Consider the following 19,334-nt stretch of genomic DNA (forward strand, 5'->3'; position numbering starts at 1 on the left):
GTAATGCTACTGATTGTACAACAACGGGAAAAAATAAGGGAAGAAGCAGATGTCAACATTGAACCAGAGGTCCCAGGGTCTGTCATGGTGGCACTAGAACCTAGGGAGCTGTGGGGAGCTGAGCGGCCCCTTAACCAGTGTGAATAATATACAGTAGGTCACATAATTTACAAAGTTTCTTCATGGAATCCACAACAGCTGTGATACAGAAACGCAAATGTGATTGTGCCCTCAGACAGGAAGCTCTAGATGAGGTTTTCCCGTGTTTCTGGGGACATTTTATAAGATTTGGCCTGGAAATCCTATGTTGAATACTATTTGTGCAGTATATTTCCTGTCATTATGTATAAAATGTATTGTTAACTATTTGTATTGTTTAGCATAATTACATTTTCAATTAAGAGGATGTGTCAGCATTCCAGATATGTCATCTAAATACTAAATAGAGTAGTAGTTTTGGGGAAAGTGATCAGTAGGGGCAGTGTCTTTGAACACTCACACTGTCCAGTCCAATGAAATCTAGTGTAACTTGATCAGACAGAAGTAATATACACAGGAGATCAAAATAAAAGACAACACACACTTTCCTAAACATTATTCCAATGTGAATATATCCTAACATGTGTAAAATAGCAGTATTTTAAGCTTATCTCATAAATTGTATATATTGTAAAGCATAAAATAAAAATGTATATGAGATAATTGTAAGAGAACACTTTTTTAAAGGGACTCTATGGGGGGGGGGGGGGGCATAAAATAATCAGGTTCATATCTGTGCCCCCTCTGCTCTATTACCATTGCTTCCAGTTCCACCACTGGACTTCCTGGGTGTTTCCTACACCAAAGAAGGAAGTAGCTGTTTAACCAATCATGGGTTGTAGTGATCTCTAGGAGACAGAAAAGTTGAAAGAGTCCAGCTCACCTCACGCCAAACAGGAGAATCCAATGAAGCACGGACTGCCCCACTGCAAGGGCTGCAACAGGTTAACAGACGTAGGAAAAAAGGATTCCGTGTCCAGCTTCATCCAAGATAATCCACACTTTTATTAGGGCATAATTGTTAAAATTCCAGAGTGTTACATGGCCAACATGTTTCAAGCGGGCATGCCCTAATAAAAGTGTGGATTATCTTGGATGAAGCTGGACACGGAATCCTTTTTTCCTACGTCTGTTAATCTCTAGGAGACACCCAGGAAGTGCAATGGAGCGGAGATCAGGATCTGTGGTAAGGGATCAGTATGGGTGTTGGGAGTGATATATAACCATTGCACTTTACCTATAATTTAATTTTATATTCATCACTCTTTAACTGCAAACATCAAAATTTTACAGTGGTTGTCCAATTTCAGCAAATAACTGATATTGTTTGTATAATGAAAAGTTAGATATTTTCCAGTTTACTTTCTGTAAAGTAATTCCTCATGGTTTTCTATACAGAGAGAATACCAGATTGGCGCCTCTGTCCATTTTCTACTCCATTGATGATCATGGTTTCTAGATCTCTGCTTGCTGACATTCTATAGAAAACATAATTGTTTACTTCCTGTGGATAAAAACCAGTCCATGGTCATGTGATGTCACACAGGTTCTATCAGAGAGGGTAATCAGAGCTGTGTGATATAATAAATCTAAAGCTGTGCACCTGTGTGACATCACATGACCATGGACTGGTTTTTATCCTCACATAGTAATAATAATTCCTTTATTTATATAGCACACACAGATAACACATCACTACACAGTGCTTGCCAAATCAGTCCCTGTCCCCAATGGGGCTCATAATCTGATCAACCTACCAGTATGTTTTTTTTGGAGTGTGGGAAGAAACCGGAGGACCCGGAAGAAAACCCATGCAAACACAAAAGTAAACAATAAATGTTCCCATAGAACAGTGATGGCAAACCTTTTAGACACAGAGTGCCCAAACCACAACCAAAACTCACAAATATTTCGCAAAGTGCCGATGCGACAATTTAAGCAGTAACTTATTACTCCCTGCTCTGTCACAGGTTTAAATTGTATAGGCACCCGAGGACACCAATACAGTAGAAAGAAGGAGAAGAAGTTTGGTTATCATTGTAGCTTCCTTCTAGGGTCCTGGGACTGCAAGAGTCCTTGAGTCCTGTTTGGCAAACTCTACCCTGGAGTGATGGCACAGGTGCCCATATAGAGGGCTCTGAGTGCCACCTCTGGCACCCGTGCCATAGGTTCGCCACCACTGCCATAGAATGACAGCAGACAGAGATGTAGAAAACCATTAGGAAATTGATACAGAAAATTGTATAACCTTTCATTAAACAAACAATATCAATTATTTGCAGAAACGTGAATAACTCTTTAAGTATTTAATGGACTTTCGCCAAACTAGAATTTGTAGCTGTTTATAGTGAATATGTATGTCAGTAGGTTACATTCAGATGATACTTTTGTGAACTATGACAAGGTAAATAATCGAGGCACCAGAGTGTTTGCCAAATGTTATCATTCTACATTATTTGACATTTCGGCACTTCTTCCTCCCACTGCCAGATGACCCCTGCTGCCAAGCAAGATGATTAAAAAGCCTTTTTAAAAGTCAAATATCCCTCACTGCACCCCATTTTAATGTAATTAAATTAGCATTACCAAAACAGCAGGCATGTTTGCTGATAGATGTCTGGGTGAAAGGAGTATGTGCTTATGTTTCAGCATAACTCATTATATGCTTATAGAGGTAACTAGAGCGGAACTACAAGAACACCTGTCACTTCCATAGATCTTGTCCATGTGTGTTAAATGCTTCCCGAGTTCATCACCCAGAGAAGACATACTTAGGCAGAGGGAACCAAATCAATATTTTTCACTATGTAACATGATTAAGCCTGCTAAGGGATAAGCATGCAGATTACAGATATTAATGTCATGAATTCACCAGGGACTGTGGTGGGGGAAAAGGAATAGATCTTAAGAGTGAAGTTGTCAGTTGCGTTAGCGTTGAGATAAAACAGTTTTCTTAAGTAAATTCCTTTGCCGTTCCCCAGTCTCATCTCTCTTTCCCTTTCACTTGGCCGCACTCGGCATCATTTACATATGCTCCCTCCTGATATATAGACACAGCTTAAGATATTCCACTGGGGACACGTACTAAATTAATATTCACACTGATAGCTAAAAGAGGTTGCTGCTGGCTATATGAAATGTAACACCAACTTGCCATGTAGTTGCTAAACCAACAGTAAAGAAGAAATGGCTATAGCTCCGCCTCTTTCCCGCCATCTTTATCACATAAGAAGGGGGGGGGCATTACATTAGACAGCACTGCAGTAAATGATTTATGGCAGAAATAAACTTTTTAAAGAGCAGCTGCTGAAGTTCTCCATGTTATTTGTAAAGCTCTGCATCTGGTTTTAATCATTTAAGATAATGATAATGCATAATATGCATAGCGCTAATGGGTTATACATTAACCACCACGTAAACCCTTTTTCATATAATGTAATAATATACTCATCATATACTCGTATTTGGAGAGGTTATAAAAGGGTATAAAAATTTGAACCTGACAAAACCTTTACATTATCAGACCCCTCATGATAATATTGAGACTTAGTGATACGATTTTGTATATTGACTATAAATAGGATTAAATGAATTGGATGAACATTGTGCATGTTTACCTCTCTACTTTATCATATAGAACGATATACCCCATTAGGTTTTTCTTAGGCCTCATGCACAGCACCGTATGTGGCCCTGTGATAGAGCCGCAAAGCATTGCTCCCAAAGAGGTTTATGGCATCCAGTCCGTACACCATCAACTTTGTATGGAGATGGGAAGGGTGAGGAGCACTCACCCCTCCTCCTCCCACTCTGAGCGAACATTCCATTGAGTACATGAAACTTTAGTGTTACAGTCTTTTGTGGCGAATAAAAAGGGAAAAATCACCACAAGCAAACAGTACCTTATAGCTTGCTTTATTGCCTTTAGTATGTAGGCAACATTCCTAATAAAAAGCCTTGCCCCCCTCTAGTTCTAAAGATAAAGTCAAGGGGGTGGAGGATTTCCAGCATACTTACAAGCTACACCAGTGGTAGATTTCCTTTGAAGGGGTTGGACACTTTACCACATATTTTTTGTAATGTGTGTATAAGTGTGGGTGACAGGATATTAGGTAATTTACCAATATACATCTAATAAAAGTTCTGTGCTGCTTTCTTGATATGTAAAGTGAGGCTGCCTGTCTTTTACCTCATCAGACAGACATTTCTGACCATAAAATAACATCTCTATCTGTGCATGTACAATCTCCCTGCCAGGGTCTTGATCTTATATTCAAGAATACTATCATAAGGTCCTGGCAGGGTGATTGTTCTTTTAATAAAATGTATATAAGTAAATTACCTAATATCCTGCCCCGACCCCCACACTTGCACACACATTACACAAAACATGAGGTAAAATAGGGAAAACCGTATTGTAGTTTTCATACATTAAAGGGAAGACCTCAGGACTGCCCCAATTTCTGATGCACATATTCGTCTCTATTATAATGAACTGAAAATTAATTTTGTCTTCTAAAGATTGATGTATTTGTCTGGGAACTGAATTACTTAAGACACCACAGTCACGGAAAGCCTTCCCGAAGCTGTGACGCTTCCAGCACCCTGCGCTGCAGTTCCTGCTTTCTTTAAGATATTTGACAGGTCATTAGGTAGAATTTTAGGAATTACGGTAATCTTGCTAGTAGTTGGCCCTAAGTAAGAATAAAGAATAAGGTAGGTATGCAGTGTTATCCTTACCTATAGTTCCAGTGCTTGTGGCAAGGTATCAGCTGATAAATTATTTAGTACAGATCATTGGATCATAAGCGGCAAAAGAAGAAATAAGGAGAGACATTTGGCAGTTGTGAATTCTGCGTGAAAATCTTCAATTGCAGGATGAAAAACAGTCACAGATGTTGTCATTAACTCCGTGAAATCAAGGGAAACTACATGAAATATGCAAAACCGCTGGCTGATTATTTGTAGTTGACATTAGTTATTTTAACCTTTCTGGAAGTAAGAGTAAGTTGTTTTACCTCTTATTTCTGTGATTCCCTCTGCTAATGAAATGAGCTGTGAGAAAAAAGTTGACTGTACATAAGGTCAAGCGTGAGATTTAGTATTTGCCTGCGGGATGTCTCTTTTACCATCTATGCTCTCTACAGTTATTTTATTTTGATGAAATATCTACATTAGGTTTCCTGCATCTCAGTTACTATGCATTGGAAGTTTTGGATTGAGCAGAGTACACTCGGTCTAGATTGGCGCCTCTCAAAACCACTGGTTTCTGTTGGCAGAGGCAAATTAATTGAGGTGGTGAAGATTAATAATGTTTAATATAAACTATTTTCATTGTAAATTAAACAGTATCCCGCAAATGATTTAGGGGTGTGTTTATACTGAATTTGTATAAGAAAAAAAAGGCGTTTCACAGGACCAGAGCAATTGGAAGAGGTAAGTTTAGGTTTCTTTCTCATGTTTAATCCAAAAGGGGCCAGTGGTAACACATTTGGGAACCCTGTATAAGTAAGGTCCAAAAAAGATTCAGGCCCATCAAGTTTAACCTATAATTTTAGAGTTCTGATGCACAAAGTCCAAAATAAACACATTACAGACCTATATGTTGGCGGTCGTCTGATCTTATGGTTCATGTAGATCTGTAATGTTTGTTTTTTTGCCTGATTTTTAATATTGGACTAAAGGCAGTTATTTTTAGTCCACATTCTTCAGTCTGAAGACCCAAACACCCAAATGCCAAAAAAGACCCTTTTGGCATTAGTATGCTGGATTGGTTTGTCAGCCAATCCGGCAATATGAACAGGGTCGCGTGGGTGCACCCGTACATGGAGTTTGTGTCCACTCATTTCTTGTTAGAATAAATCCCTGAATCAACTTTTCATCACAAAAACTAATTGTTATAATCAGTACAGTAAGTATTTCCAAAATCACTCTTCTAAACCTTCTGGTTACCACTTTGTTTATATGTGGTGCTGCAATTTCCGATTTCTAAACACACAGTTCTAAGAATGTTTTGGAAGAAATGTTGCTTTTTTTGGAAATAGTGATAATAATAATAATAATAATTCATATGTTACCATAGTGCACGCAGATTATGCAGTGCTGCACAGAGCTTGCCAAATCAGTCCCTGTCCCTAATGGGGCTCACAATCTAATCAACCTACCAGTATGTTTTGGAGTATGGGAGGAAACCGGAGGACCTGGAGGAAACCCACGCAAACACGGAGAGAACATACAAACTCTTTGTAGATGTTGACCTGGATTGGACTTGAACCCAAGACCCCAGTGCTGCAAAGCTGTAGTGCAAACCACTTATAAGAGCTGTATGTTGGTTCGCGGCACTTTGTGTTGGGCTTAACTACAGAAGATCCACATGAAACTCGAGTTTATCTTATAAAAATCTGTCAGTTAAGCCACAACTCTGGTTGTAAGGGATCAGTAGCGCAGTGCAATGAGTTACATTCAGGTTCCACCAAGACATCTGTCATTCAACGCGGAAAATAGGGTTGGTTACAGAAATACAATTGGTCGAATACCAATTTAATGGATAAGTAAGTTAGATAGCAATTTATTTGCAAAATGTGGGAATAGCCGCAGCAACCAGTGGAAACCTTAACAAACATGGGGGGGAAATTAAATGCAGGTTCTTGACTGCAACAACAGTGAAACAGTGCTGGCCAGGGGGATATGTATCAGCTCATAAAAGCTTAGATGTAGCTAAAGATGCCCCTAAATACTCTGCTTTTTATATTCATAAAAAGTTGTTTTTAGCCTTGTTTTATATTCAGGGTAATAATATGCTGTTCAACACCATGGGCCATAGTGTTACCAGTTCTGCGCTTAGACATATGGTTGGAACATTTGATTGATGGGTGTAGAACATTGTGTCTAATTCAGCTGTGAAAATGTCGCTTTATCCTCAGAAAACATTTCTATATATCACGGCTTTTCATCTGTTTGTAAAAATTAGCTTTGCATTTGGAATACATGTAGGTCACTTGTTTTAGAATTACTTTAGTTCTACTAATGCAGATTCTATACACATGTGGGAGAGTGTCCAACTTTTAACACTGGAGTTTGGCTACTCACTAGTTCATGTATGTGATTTCTCAATGATATGTACTAAAAACTCCAACTTCTATTTAGCAACCTTAGAGATTCCACGTCAATACATGTAGTGTGTGAGCAGAAATAGTTAAGAGGCATATTCCAAACATAGCGATGAACAATTTCCCACAAAACAAAGATGTTGCTTAAAGCCTGTGGTCATGCTTGGATACAGAAGAACTAGATGTGGGAATACATTGGAGAATATGTTTCTTTAATAGAATGTTTATGGATGGATTGTACAATTCTCAGTGGGTTCAACCTGTTCTATTAATGGAAGATAGAAGCAGAGTGTATTTCCATTTAGAGAGTCAATGGAGATCACATTGTCCTACTTTTTAAAAAGGGAAGTAAAATACCTTGTGTCTCTTCCAGGGCTGTATATATTGTTTATTTATTAGCTGACTAGTAACGTTTTGTACTCTTCTTCTTCCAATTCTTTCCAGTTCAGCTGGATTTCAGACATGAAGTAGTCCCATTACACATATATTATTTCTGAGATTTCTTTTTTAAATATAATGGTAAGAAGCAGATTTACTTACACTGTCAAGTGACTAAAACGCAAAACTTATGACTAAAAATGCATCAAATATTGTTGTTGATTCTGGATGGAAAGGGGGTTTTCAGGAAGTTTGTTTCCATGGCAGGTATAACCAAAAGAAAAGTGTGCTTACCCTGCTTTTATACCATCTATTTATTGGTTGGCTTATGTTACTCCAAAATTTGGAGTTATTTCACTGCACGTCATTGTAACACGTATTTTCCATTACACTACATACAGGCGGCAAAGAGTGTCTAAAATACTCGCTAAAAAAAAAGAAAAAAGACAGCAACCCATGTATTTACCAAAAGCTGCCTTGTTTGATGCACGCAGGCCAGGGCCCCAGTGTGCAGGAAAAGAGAGAAGGCCACAGCATCCAATATGATGAAAAAAGGCTAAGCCTTTATTCACACAGTCATAGAAAAAACTGCAAAACTGCAAGGTTTCGATTCTCCATGAATCTTTGTCAAGCTTGACAAAGATTCATGGTGAATCGAAACCTTGCAGTTTTGCAGTTTTTTCTATGACTGTGTGAATAAAGGCTTAGCCTTTTTTCATCATATTGGATGCTGTGGCCTTCTCTCCTTTTTTGTTTTTAAAATACTCGCTAAACATTGCGGCATATTTACTTAAAAAGTCGGAAACTGCACTAAAAGTGCTTTTTCCATGTATTATACTGTGTGTGGCGATTAACTAAGGTCGTGCACCAGAAATCATGAATCTGTCTATTCCCCACACCATCTTTTTTGTGGTGCACCTTTAACATAGGGCGTGCGACACAATTTGCAAGTTAAAGTCCAAATCGGTCATGACCTGCCAATTTGTGTTGCATGGAAGCCAGTGCAGCTGCACCATAAAAGGGTTGCGTGCAAGCCGTTTTAGCCTAGAAGAATGTGCCCAGTCCGACAAAAGTGTGACGCAAAGCCCTTAGTTAATGTGCCCCAATGTGTGTGCATGCTGTGTGGTGTTGTTTATGACCTTGCTGACAAGTAAGCACAACCATGTCAATTGAAAGAGACTGACCACGCCGCAACACGGGCAGGATAAGGACATGCTCTATAATTGAAATAGAAGATGGGGGGGGGGGGTGAACTAACCAGAGTTTGTGGCACCAACTCAACTCTGTTGTGTGCATGAGGCCTAATGTATTCACACTACCAAATGTCATAACTATGTCCTAGAGTAGTGTTGGTGGATCCATGGCACTCATACCAGAGGTGGCATTGCTGTGGGCACCCAGACTGTCACTGACAGACTGTGTTTGCCTGGCAGTTTGAGTGATTCAAGGCATCCTCCAGCTGTCCTGGGTAGTCCAGAATGTGCTGCTCTCCACACTATTTTAAAGTAACACTTTAGGGGACCACGGGAGACGCTAGGAGCTGTGGACAAGGCTGGATTATCATTGGAGCACCTACCTCCTACATTACGATTCTTCACGTTCAAGGGGACTCTTTCGGTAAGGTACAATGATGATGTGAACTTCCTCTCCTTCTTGCAGCTGTATTGGTATCCTAAAGATGCCAAAACAACTTAAAGCTGTGGCAGAGCAGGAAGCAATAAATTGCTAATTAAATTGTCGTGTTGGGACTTTGTGATAAACAAGTGGAGTTTTTTTGCTTTTCTTTTGGCACTCGGCCTGTGAAAGGTTCCTCATCACAGTCCGACAGCATGTCCTATTCTTTCTTGGATCAGGGATTCACCGATTAGGGTAAAATGGTTCGCGATTAAAACAGGCGCACACACTGACTGATTCTCGTCTATAAAGAGGTGACACTTCAGAATCAACGCTATAAAATACACAGTGTCACCATAAACTATACATTGTATATTTACATCATTTTATAAGTACAATTTTCTTCCCTTCTTTCATTTGTAGCCCAGTTACCGGGAACATCTGCTGTCCGGATTGCCTCTTTGCGTGATCTACCTGAGAAGTTACAAGATCTGTACCAGCAGGGCTTCACCGTGGTTACAATACACCCGTTTGTTCAGTCCAGTGAAGGGAATGAGAGAGTTCCTCAGGAGGAGATGTTCCGTGTGGTCCTTATAAAGAAGACAGAAAGGTAATCTTCTATTATTCTATCATGATTTGGACTTGGTGCCTTCAATACAGTAAAAGTGGCTGATTTGGGGGTTTGGTTTATTTTTCTCTGTCCACAGAAAGCAGATGTTTAGTTGCCAGACATCTTCCGCACTACTTAACATAAGACTGGTCTGACTATTTAATATTACTAAAATCTTTTGAGTATAGTCTGCCAGCATCTATACGCATCATATCACTGCCAGATTTGCAGCCAATAAAATCACACAAAGCAGTACATGCTTTTGGCGCCATATTAAAGATAAGAATCTCATCTTTCACATTGCATCAGGCTGGCAGCTTGCATTTCAACTGTCTGTCGATCACTGATCCATAAGCATGATTTGATCTGAAAGATGAGATTCTTAAATCTTTAATATGACACACATGACAAAAGCATGTTTTATAACCTAAGATAGGGGCATCTGAAGTGACATTAACCCTGCAGCCTCTAAACTTGACTCATCTCAGGAAAATATGACTCTTGTCATCTCATTTTCACATTACATGCATGAGATTTTTTATAGGTAAATGGCACAGATTTCACATAAAAGGGGGAATTATAGAAAGGACATTTCATAATCTACCTAAGGGGGCTGGTAGTTTAATAGGGTAAAATCTGGTGAAGGTTCTCCTTTAAAACACGCCTTCACTATTACCTGAAAATTTACGATCAAGTGTGCTTAAATTTGTGTCTGTAAAATGAGGAAAAGTTAGTTCCTCTATAAGTCAGTATGAACTTTATACTTGCCAAACTAATATGAAGAAAGGCATACATTTCCTAGGCAGAGACTATATCAACAAAACCTGTCTTTCATTATAAGGATACAGCATATATCAGCTACCGGGTCCCATATGAGTACGATGTCTACTTATCAAATGTGAAAATTTCAATGTAATACTTCATATGCTTTAAATATCTTTGTATGTAAGAACTACAGTATTTACAGTCAAATTCAGTTTTTTTTATTTATTTCACATTAGTGGTTGTAACGAAAGCTCTGAGACGTTCTTGGCAGCACATAAGTAATTTACGGTGAAAAAAAAGATTGTAAGAAAAACAGATTACAAGTGCCAAGTGCTTAGAGCACGTAAAACAGCTTTTACCTATTGTGGAGATTCTGGAGAGTAATAGTAGGCACAGTGGGTGTCCTGGTGAGTAGTCGGGAAAATGTATTGGTAATAATTCAATGCTGACGACTATCGCATTCAGGGTCATTTGAAGACATTGTAGATTAGGAGATTAACATAAATCTTGCTTTCTGGTTCCTGAGTCAGTAACAAGTTTGATTTGCCTGCTCTGTACTTGGCATTCACTGCTAATAACTGGTTAGCAGTGTGAATAGCATGATAATGAACATTAGTCAGATTTGCTCTCAGATATGAAATTCTACTTTGCTTTACTTATCATCCTTCCAATGACAGGTTAATTATATTAAAATTAGCCTTTCACTGTAGTAGATTGTAGTGTAGTATATTAGCATTCTATTTGTTGTGTATTAATCAATCTTCTTTACAGAACGCTCACAGGCCCTGCTGCTTCCCTGAAGACATAAGCAGGCACCCCGGTTTTAGTCCCGGCTGATTAGCTAATCCCAATTAGTCTATTTTCACACTGCAAATTCTAAATATTGCATCTGTATTCTAGTGTAGCAATCTTAGATCCGCCAGGTCCTTACAGTGTATTATCAGGGGTACAGTTGGATGTAGCCTTGTGAAAGAAGGCCTACGACCTTGTACACATATAGGTCCAGTTTAGTTTAGCTGTACAGGAAAGGTTACCATGGGCTCTGAGCTGTATACTGATTTTGGGTTCTCCATTGCTCTCAAGTTTTTAAATACAAGTATGCAGCCCCTACCCCTGATACTTAGCAATATCATGTCAACTAACATTACCATGTAACATGGTTAAGTGATAACTTCACATGGAAATGAATGTGATTTCTGGTGATTAGTAGCAACACCTGAATAATGCCCCTTTCACATACATTGGAGATCAACATTAGAGAATAACACACCATTTCATCTCAAAGTCATCTCCAACTATATCATCTAATGCATAAAATAAAAATATAAATAAAAAAGTACACAGATCAAAATTAGAGGACACTTTCCGATATCTGCAAGTTATTGATGTTAATCTGGCACCAGGTGCTAATTTCCTTAAGTATCTGACAAAGCCTATTTAACTGGAAGCCTAAGGGTTTGTTCACATGTTCAGTTTTTTAAATGCAGTTGTTGAAGCTAAGGGAAGGTGTGGATCATAATGGGTGAGAACGTATAATTGAGAGGCATGATTCCTCCTCTTTTTCTCAGTCCCAGTCTGAAAAACTGAACTTGTGAACTAACTTTCTAGTTTTACTGAGTTTGCAAAAATGGTGGTTCCCCTTGAAAGTCAAATGCAACAAGATAATATGGAGATTCTCCATGGGTTATTGTTTCAAAACTAAAGCTGGAATTGCTTGACAGTTCAGCATTGAACAGGGTAAGGATCTACCTCGTCATTCAGTGGCACAATGTATCATTTGGATTGAAAGCCCACTCTGACGTGATGAAACCTCATATTAGCAGAAAAAAAATTGAAAGGATTAACTAGCCTTTGCTGAGGAACATGTTGTATGGATAGAGGAGAAGAGGTCCGCAGCTCATTTTGGTGATGGGGCGGGATTAGGGGTAGTGACTGCCGCATGACGCACGGCAGTCAACACCAGCCTATGGAGTGAGAGGGGCGCTCCGGGAAGAGGCAGCTCCTCACACATGGGTTGTAGTTTTACTTTCCTCAGGATGTGTTGCTTGCCGACAGGAAGTGTCTTCATGGAATGCAAGGGTGGGGGCTAGAGGCAGAGAGCAGCTCAGGGCAGCACTAGACAGGAGAACAATCTGTCTCCCCGACCCTAAAGTCATAAGATTCGGGGTCAGGGCCAAGGACAATCGAAATTGTATACACCAGGACTGATAGAGACAGGTTACCGATCGCATTTATTTCCATAGAAACTGAATCAAAGTGGTACACCCTGAGTGCTAACATTATATTATTTATAATTTATTTGGAAATTTTAGACGATTTGTTATAGTAATAGCAGTTATTGGTGGAGATCCTGTAGGGTCCTGTTTCATCGAACAACCACACTGCTGAGCACAGGACTCCTTGTATGATAGAAATATATGATGAAAGGAGTCCCTGCTTGTTTGGTAAACAGTGGTGACAACACTGTAATTATGTATCACAGTGTCAGAGCTGCTGTTTAGGGGACTCCTAGCACACCATATATTCCTATGATGCAAGGAATCCCATCCCCAGCATTCCGTTTGGTCCATAAAAGAGGCTCCTGTGCGATCTGTGGTTCACATACACGATACGGCGCTGTTCTTAGTCTGTAGTGTTTAGTAGGAGATGTTATAAATCTGGTCACCTCAGTACATTGATAAAACCCATTCCATCAAAATTTTGGCCCCTGGCAAATAATAGAATTCCAGGTGTCAGCCACAAAATACAATAATGTTATTGGATTACTGCTTACATATACAAACTAAGGTTGATTGTATTGATGGTCGTATTACAAGTAGTTGTCTGGTAATGATCAGAGGTGGCTTCACAATTTTTTACCCATTATTTAGATGACCTTTTATTTTCTATGCTCGTTACAATATCATAGTTTATATAATTGATCATTCTGTAAGTAGAGGCTTGTGATCCTTAGATGAAGACAATAACCCTCTGAGCATCCTATCAAACCAGTACAGGAAGACTGCGGTTTCCAACTCGGCTGCATATGAGACAAATTTCATAGAGTGAAGTATGCAGGAGAGAAGTGATTTTAAATGAAAACCAAATGCTGTGCACCCGGCTTCTCCTGCATTAGAGGAGTGTGAGGATTCCAGCGTGCCCACATAACAATGCCGGCACAACTCTGCCAGTATCACATCCAGCTGCTAATAGTTTATTTGCTTCACAGCCGTAACTGCAAGCAGCTGAGCAGGAAATGACGCGGAAACTTAATTACAAGAAGCAGCGTGTTGTTTCTAGTTTGCTTGAGGAACAGGCTACAGTATCAAAGTTTGCAGTTCCTGCTGATATGGGTCATGTTCAGAGGTGGCAAAGCGGATTCATGTTTATACCGGCCCTGGGACAATTGCTGCAGAGTTTGACCAAATTGATTTTGACACTTGAGATCTGAAATGCATGTACAGACAGTCCCCGGATTACATACAAGATAGGTTCTATAGGTTTGTTCTTAAGTTGAATTTGCAGTCAAAACTGCATATTTTATAATTGTAGATCCATACAAAACTTCTTTTTCCCCAGTGACAATTGCAGTTTAAACATTTGGGGCCAAGGATTATCAAAAAACCCTCATTACAGATAATTTACAGCTGATCATTTCAGTCTGGGACTAAAATAAAGCATTCACCAGATGTCACAGTGGGCGGAGGGGTCTGTCTTTAACTAGGGGTCATCTGTAAGTCAGTTGTCTTTAAGTAGGGGACCGTCTGTATACTGTCCCAGAATAAGACCATGTGCACTTGTTCATGATTTGATGGGTATTTAGTTATGCTTTTCATGCCTAAACCTAATCCTCAAAATTTCCACTTAAATTTCCAACCCCATGGATTCATTATGTACAGCCTTATGTGCCCCCCCCCCCCCCAGCAGCACTGGGCCCCTGCACTTGCCCAGGCATGGCCAGTGATGGCCAGTGCTGGTGCCAGCCCTGCCCAGCACAGCATGTGGCTTATTTCTGGCAAGGTGCAGGCCTGGTAATAAATTAGGTGCACAGCTCACTACATTGGCCTTACTAACAACTGGTATGAAAGTTAGTTCATCTGTCAGAGGCTGTTCGGTCCACCTTTTACCTGCCACATGCTCTTTTCTGGAAAGTGGGCGAGGCAGGCTAAAGACTCCATTTGTGAAAAACTTTTTTTGCAAATGGAGTAGAAAAAACATAAACTGTAGCTTTGCACCTTTGTCTACTCCTATTGAGTATAGGCAGCATAATAGAACCCAGCTTCACTCTGCTTGTGCCATAGGTGCAGCTCATGCTCAATAAAGCAAAAATGAAGGTGGAGTTTAAACATTGATTGTTCTACAGCCGATTCTGCAATCAACTGAAACCAGCCAAAATCGGCTGTTTTTTCTCTGGCAGTGGGGAGCTTATTCAACCTGTGCAGTGCAAAAGTTTAATTCCTCACCAGAAAGCACAGCAAAAACTCTGTCCCATGAACCTGCAGTAGAAATCTGTTTCTGCTACAACATTTTAACCCAGAATGTTCATGAGATTTTAATAAATGTAAATTATTACAATGCTACTCTATCATGTTATGGTATGTTGTGTGCAGATGTCCTAGGCCACAAAAGAAGTATAACTCTAACTACAAAAAAGTCATAAAGTATTGCTGTTATGACAAGTTGGCAATGATGATTGCATGCCTAATGTTCTGTGATTAGCAGCAAATATTAGGCAGTAGTTGGCAATATTAGGACTCGTTCCCATTGGGTGTGTCTCCGTTTTTCTTCTGTTTTGTCTCTATAATGCATCAGTTTTGTCTATGTGTCCGCAAAAAAGGTTTAATATTGCTTTAAAATCATCGCACCTGGCTTTTCTGCCTCATCAGTGTAAAAAATGGATGATTCATCAGTTTTTTGGGAACCCATGGACTTCTATTGCCTTCCGTGATCCGCCTCTGTGAAAAAAATCGGACGTGTTTCATACCTTTTTTTCAACGACAGCGCAACAGTGAAAATACAAGCCAATCAATGGCTTTGTGAGGCATCCGTGGAAATCACTGATGGGAAAAATAACGCCAATATGAAAGAACCCTAAGGGTAAATTCACACGGCCGTCTTTGGGGATGTATATGCGGCCGCAAACATGTGTGGCACCGTTCCGCGGCGTACGCAGGAGAAATATATGCTCTATCTTTCCCTGTGTGTGCGGGCCGTGCGGCGTTTTTTTCTATGGATGGGGGAGGGGTCACCTCCTCTTCAGCGCACAGCAGTATGCTGCATACAGTTGTGTGAATGTACTTTAAGTCTGGCTTCACACCTCGTTGAGCGCCACTGTTGTAAGAATATGTTGGGAAGATTCCAGATGTATCCTTAGAATGCTGGGCAGGGACACATCCAACTGTATGCACATTCAGTGGGATACATTGTCATACTCCACCCCATTCCCCTAAATGCAGGTGGAGAAGTGTCTTTATATGGACAGTTACCTGACTGGGGACCTCCCTGAGCATACACCCAGCAGAGGCCTGGGGAGGGATGCAATATTTTGCATCCATCCCCTGTAGGCTCTAATGGTCTTGGCTGAGCATGTGAAAAAGTTCAAAGCACAAATGATTTACACTTTGGGTTTAGAATCCACAGCACATCAATTATTGCTGCAGGTTCCAATCGTGGAATTCAACTTTTGCAATTCAGTTTATTTTCTGATTATTTTTAATTGTTGTCGATATTGTAAAGCAGTGCACAGGTTAATGGAGCCAGATTTGCGATTATCTTTATTTTATTGCAGTGGTTGACAACTTAACAAGATAGACTTACAGGAAATTGAAATAATGGAACAAATGTTTACATCCTCAGAAAATATTATGGCATTTTATCAAGGGAGAATTGACTGAAAGGGGGTTTTAGCGCTGTATTTTCTGTCTCAGAGATGAGCTTTGCTTTTTGAACAGCTGATGCAAGTAATATGAGATGATTTGCTGTAATGTAATAGCTTAGCATATGCTGGCCTTTGAGAAACCATAAGTAATTCATGTGTTTTATGTATCCTAACCCAGAGAAACTAGACGCAAACACAATATTGTGAAAGTAAATGATATGTCTTGATTGTATCACATATTGGAAGATGGGATAACTTGGTAAGGAGCAGGAAATCAGATACTATACCATCAAAACTCACATGATCATTGAAATGACTTTTCCAAATCTTAGGGGTCATCCCAGGATTCACATCCACGGTCAATAGTACACAGAAGAGTTCTCTTCCTTATTGCACACTATGATTTATGCCAATACTTGACCAAATTCAATTATGTATACATTGCATATTATGTACAGTATACTGTATACTATTATTTTGGATTGGTTATTTTGCATACAGGCAGTCCCCGGGTTACGTACAAGATAGGTTCTCTAGGTTTGTTCTTAAGTTGAATTTATATGTAAGTCGGAACTGTATATTTTATCATTGTAGCTCCAGACAAATTTTTTTGGTCTCGGTGACAATTGGATTTAAAAAATGTTGGTTTGTCATAAAAAACTGTATTAATTATAAAGCTTAATTGCAGACACCTCTGATGACTGTTATAGATGTTTATTGTAGCCTAGTGCTAAATTACAGTAAATTACCAACATCCAGAGATCTGTTTGTAACCAGGGGTCGTCTGTAAGTCAGGTCGTCTCTTGAATAGGGAGGGACCTGCCTGTATGCATCTCCTGCATACTCTTCATCCCTTTTCAATTGTCCTTTATAAATGGTGTATTTTTTGCACAGTATACCCACTTAAAGGGGTATTCCAGGAATCGGCATAATTCATATACAAATGGGCACTCAAAATATAAGCTAATGTGTAATTAGTTGTTATTTAAAATTTTGCTCCCCTTAGCAAAAAATGCTGATGACATAGACTGTAATGAGGAATTAAAATGCTACTGGCCCTTTAATCAGTCCGTTAATTTCCTCCGCGCGGTCCGTTGCAGGACAGAAGATGGTTGCTGGTCACATGTCCACATCACATGTCCTGTACTTCGCCTGGGCAGGTCATGTGATCACCACTATGTTTGGCTGTAGTCGGTTGGTTGCAGTGCATCCAGTATGGCCAGTGTTGTGGTGATGGCAGTTACACATCATTACTATGGTAACAGAGCAAGAAAACCTGTTAGATCATCACTGGGAGCAGAGCAAAAGAGGGAGGAGGAGCTACTGACTACTAAAGGATCATGGAACTTGTAGTTTCCAGTGGCGGCCATCTTAGTGATAACTCCACCTACTTTAGAGAGGCCATAAATTTTGTAAATCATAAAATCATATTATTTTAGCTCCGTTTTGTGACTAATGACATTGAGTATTGTTGTATTCATTTATTTATATCATCATGGGTTTTTGTGTCAGACGTTCATATTCCCGGAATACCCCTTTAAGTATTACAGTAGTCATCTAAAGCTGAAAATATCCACTGTACTCCAGATATTCTTTGGATTTTGTATTGTTGCGAGCTGTAGCATTATGTGAAAGCAAAGAATAGAAAATAATTCAGTGGTGTAGCTGAAGTGATGCTTTTTAGGACAACTTGAGATTAGAACTGCAGTCTTTGAAGTTGTAAGCTTTGCATTGCAGCTCCCATTGAGCACCTTTGGTCTGGAGAATTACTACATACGTATATTCCTATATACAGCCTATATACAATTTACAGACAATCTGCATCAGGCTCTTACGTTCTTCAGATCACAATTCCACAGCATTACTACACCACAAAATATTACATGTTCTTTACATTAGTAATATCCTATGTACATTGCACATCTCCTATTTAAATACAAACCAACCCACCAGCCCCTGGGTTGTACGTAATACTATGTACATATGCATATTTATTCCCACCCTCTAACCACCCACCCACACACCAATGAAGGGGAAAAAAAGGAGAAAAAGAAAAGGGGAAGGGGGGGGGGAGACGGGAGGGAGAGAAGAGGGGAAGTGAAAGGGAGAAACGCGAGGGAGGATTTTAACCTTAGTATATATATATTTTAACTTATTTCCATATCTCTCAAATGTTGCTCCACTTTTCACCTCCCCTCCTACCCTGCCTACAAAACCAACCCTTCTGGTATTGTTTAATCCTATCTACTAAATTTATCCAAACGGTTCCCCATTTCCTAGCTATACAAACCCGACCCAAATGTAGCACCCTCTGGACCAGTTGTTGTTTTACACGATCCAATTCTATCCCTTCCAGATCTCCCAAGATAGCTTTTTTTTTTTGAATGCCAAATCCATCCCCAATATTGCCATTACATGCATGAAAATATTATTCCAAAACACTTGGATTTTAGGGCAGGTCCAAATAACATGAAGAAAGTTTAACATTATTACTGTATTAAACAGCAGAATCTATACGGATAATCTGTGAGTAATACACAACATGTGTGGGTGCACTTATGAACCCCATTTAAGTTTATGGCTGACAAGCAGGATAATATGACACACTTGGAAAACACAGCAGTGGAACTGGCCTATAGTTCCACTCATCATCAATTATACAATAAATGACCGAGGGGGAGGTATCAACAAAAAAGCAGTGAGGGAATACAGAAATTTAAAACATAACTTTTAATGATAAATCATTCAAAAATGCTCACCAAAGTAAAGTATAAATCAGCACCTGTGACAAAGGACACCGTGGTGTCTAGGGCACAGTATAGCTGGCCCTAGTGTGACCCCCTAGGTCGACACATTTCCAGGGTGACAAAATGCCCCAACATTTACACTGCTGACCGACCTCCATTACATATCAGCTCATCCCTTCACCCAAGCTCTTGTAAAGTCCAACCATTTCTTCGGA

The 19,334-nt window shown here is 39.6% G+C and overlaps 2 protein-coding genes across 3 annotated transcripts in view; both read left to right on the plus strand.

Annotated features, from left to right (window-relative positions):
- LOC140133460 (uncharacterized) overlaps positions 1–19,334 on the plus strand; it is a 374,671-nt gene that overhangs the window by 108,927 nt on the left and 246,410 nt on the right. The window lies entirely within an intron of this gene.
- The window catches only part of RFTN1 (raftlin, lipid raft linker 1), a 258,871-nt gene that overhangs the window by 92,441 nt on the left and 147,096 nt on the right, over positions 1–19,334 (plus strand). The window contains exon 3 of the mRNA XM_072153674.1: positions 9,564–9,750. Within this exon, the coding sequence (XP_072009775.1) occupies positions 9,564–9,750 (187 nt within the window). The remainder of the gene's footprint in view (positions 1–9,563; positions 9,751–19,334) is intronic.

Source organism: Engystomops pustulosus, chromosome 5 (genome assembly GCF_040894005.1).
Source record: "Engystomops pustulosus chromosome 5, aEngPut4.maternal, whole genome shotgun sequence".
In the NCBI taxonomy this organism is placed as follows: domain Eukaryota; kingdom Metazoa; phylum Chordata; class Amphibia; order Anura; family Leptodactylidae; genus Engystomops; species Engystomops pustulosus.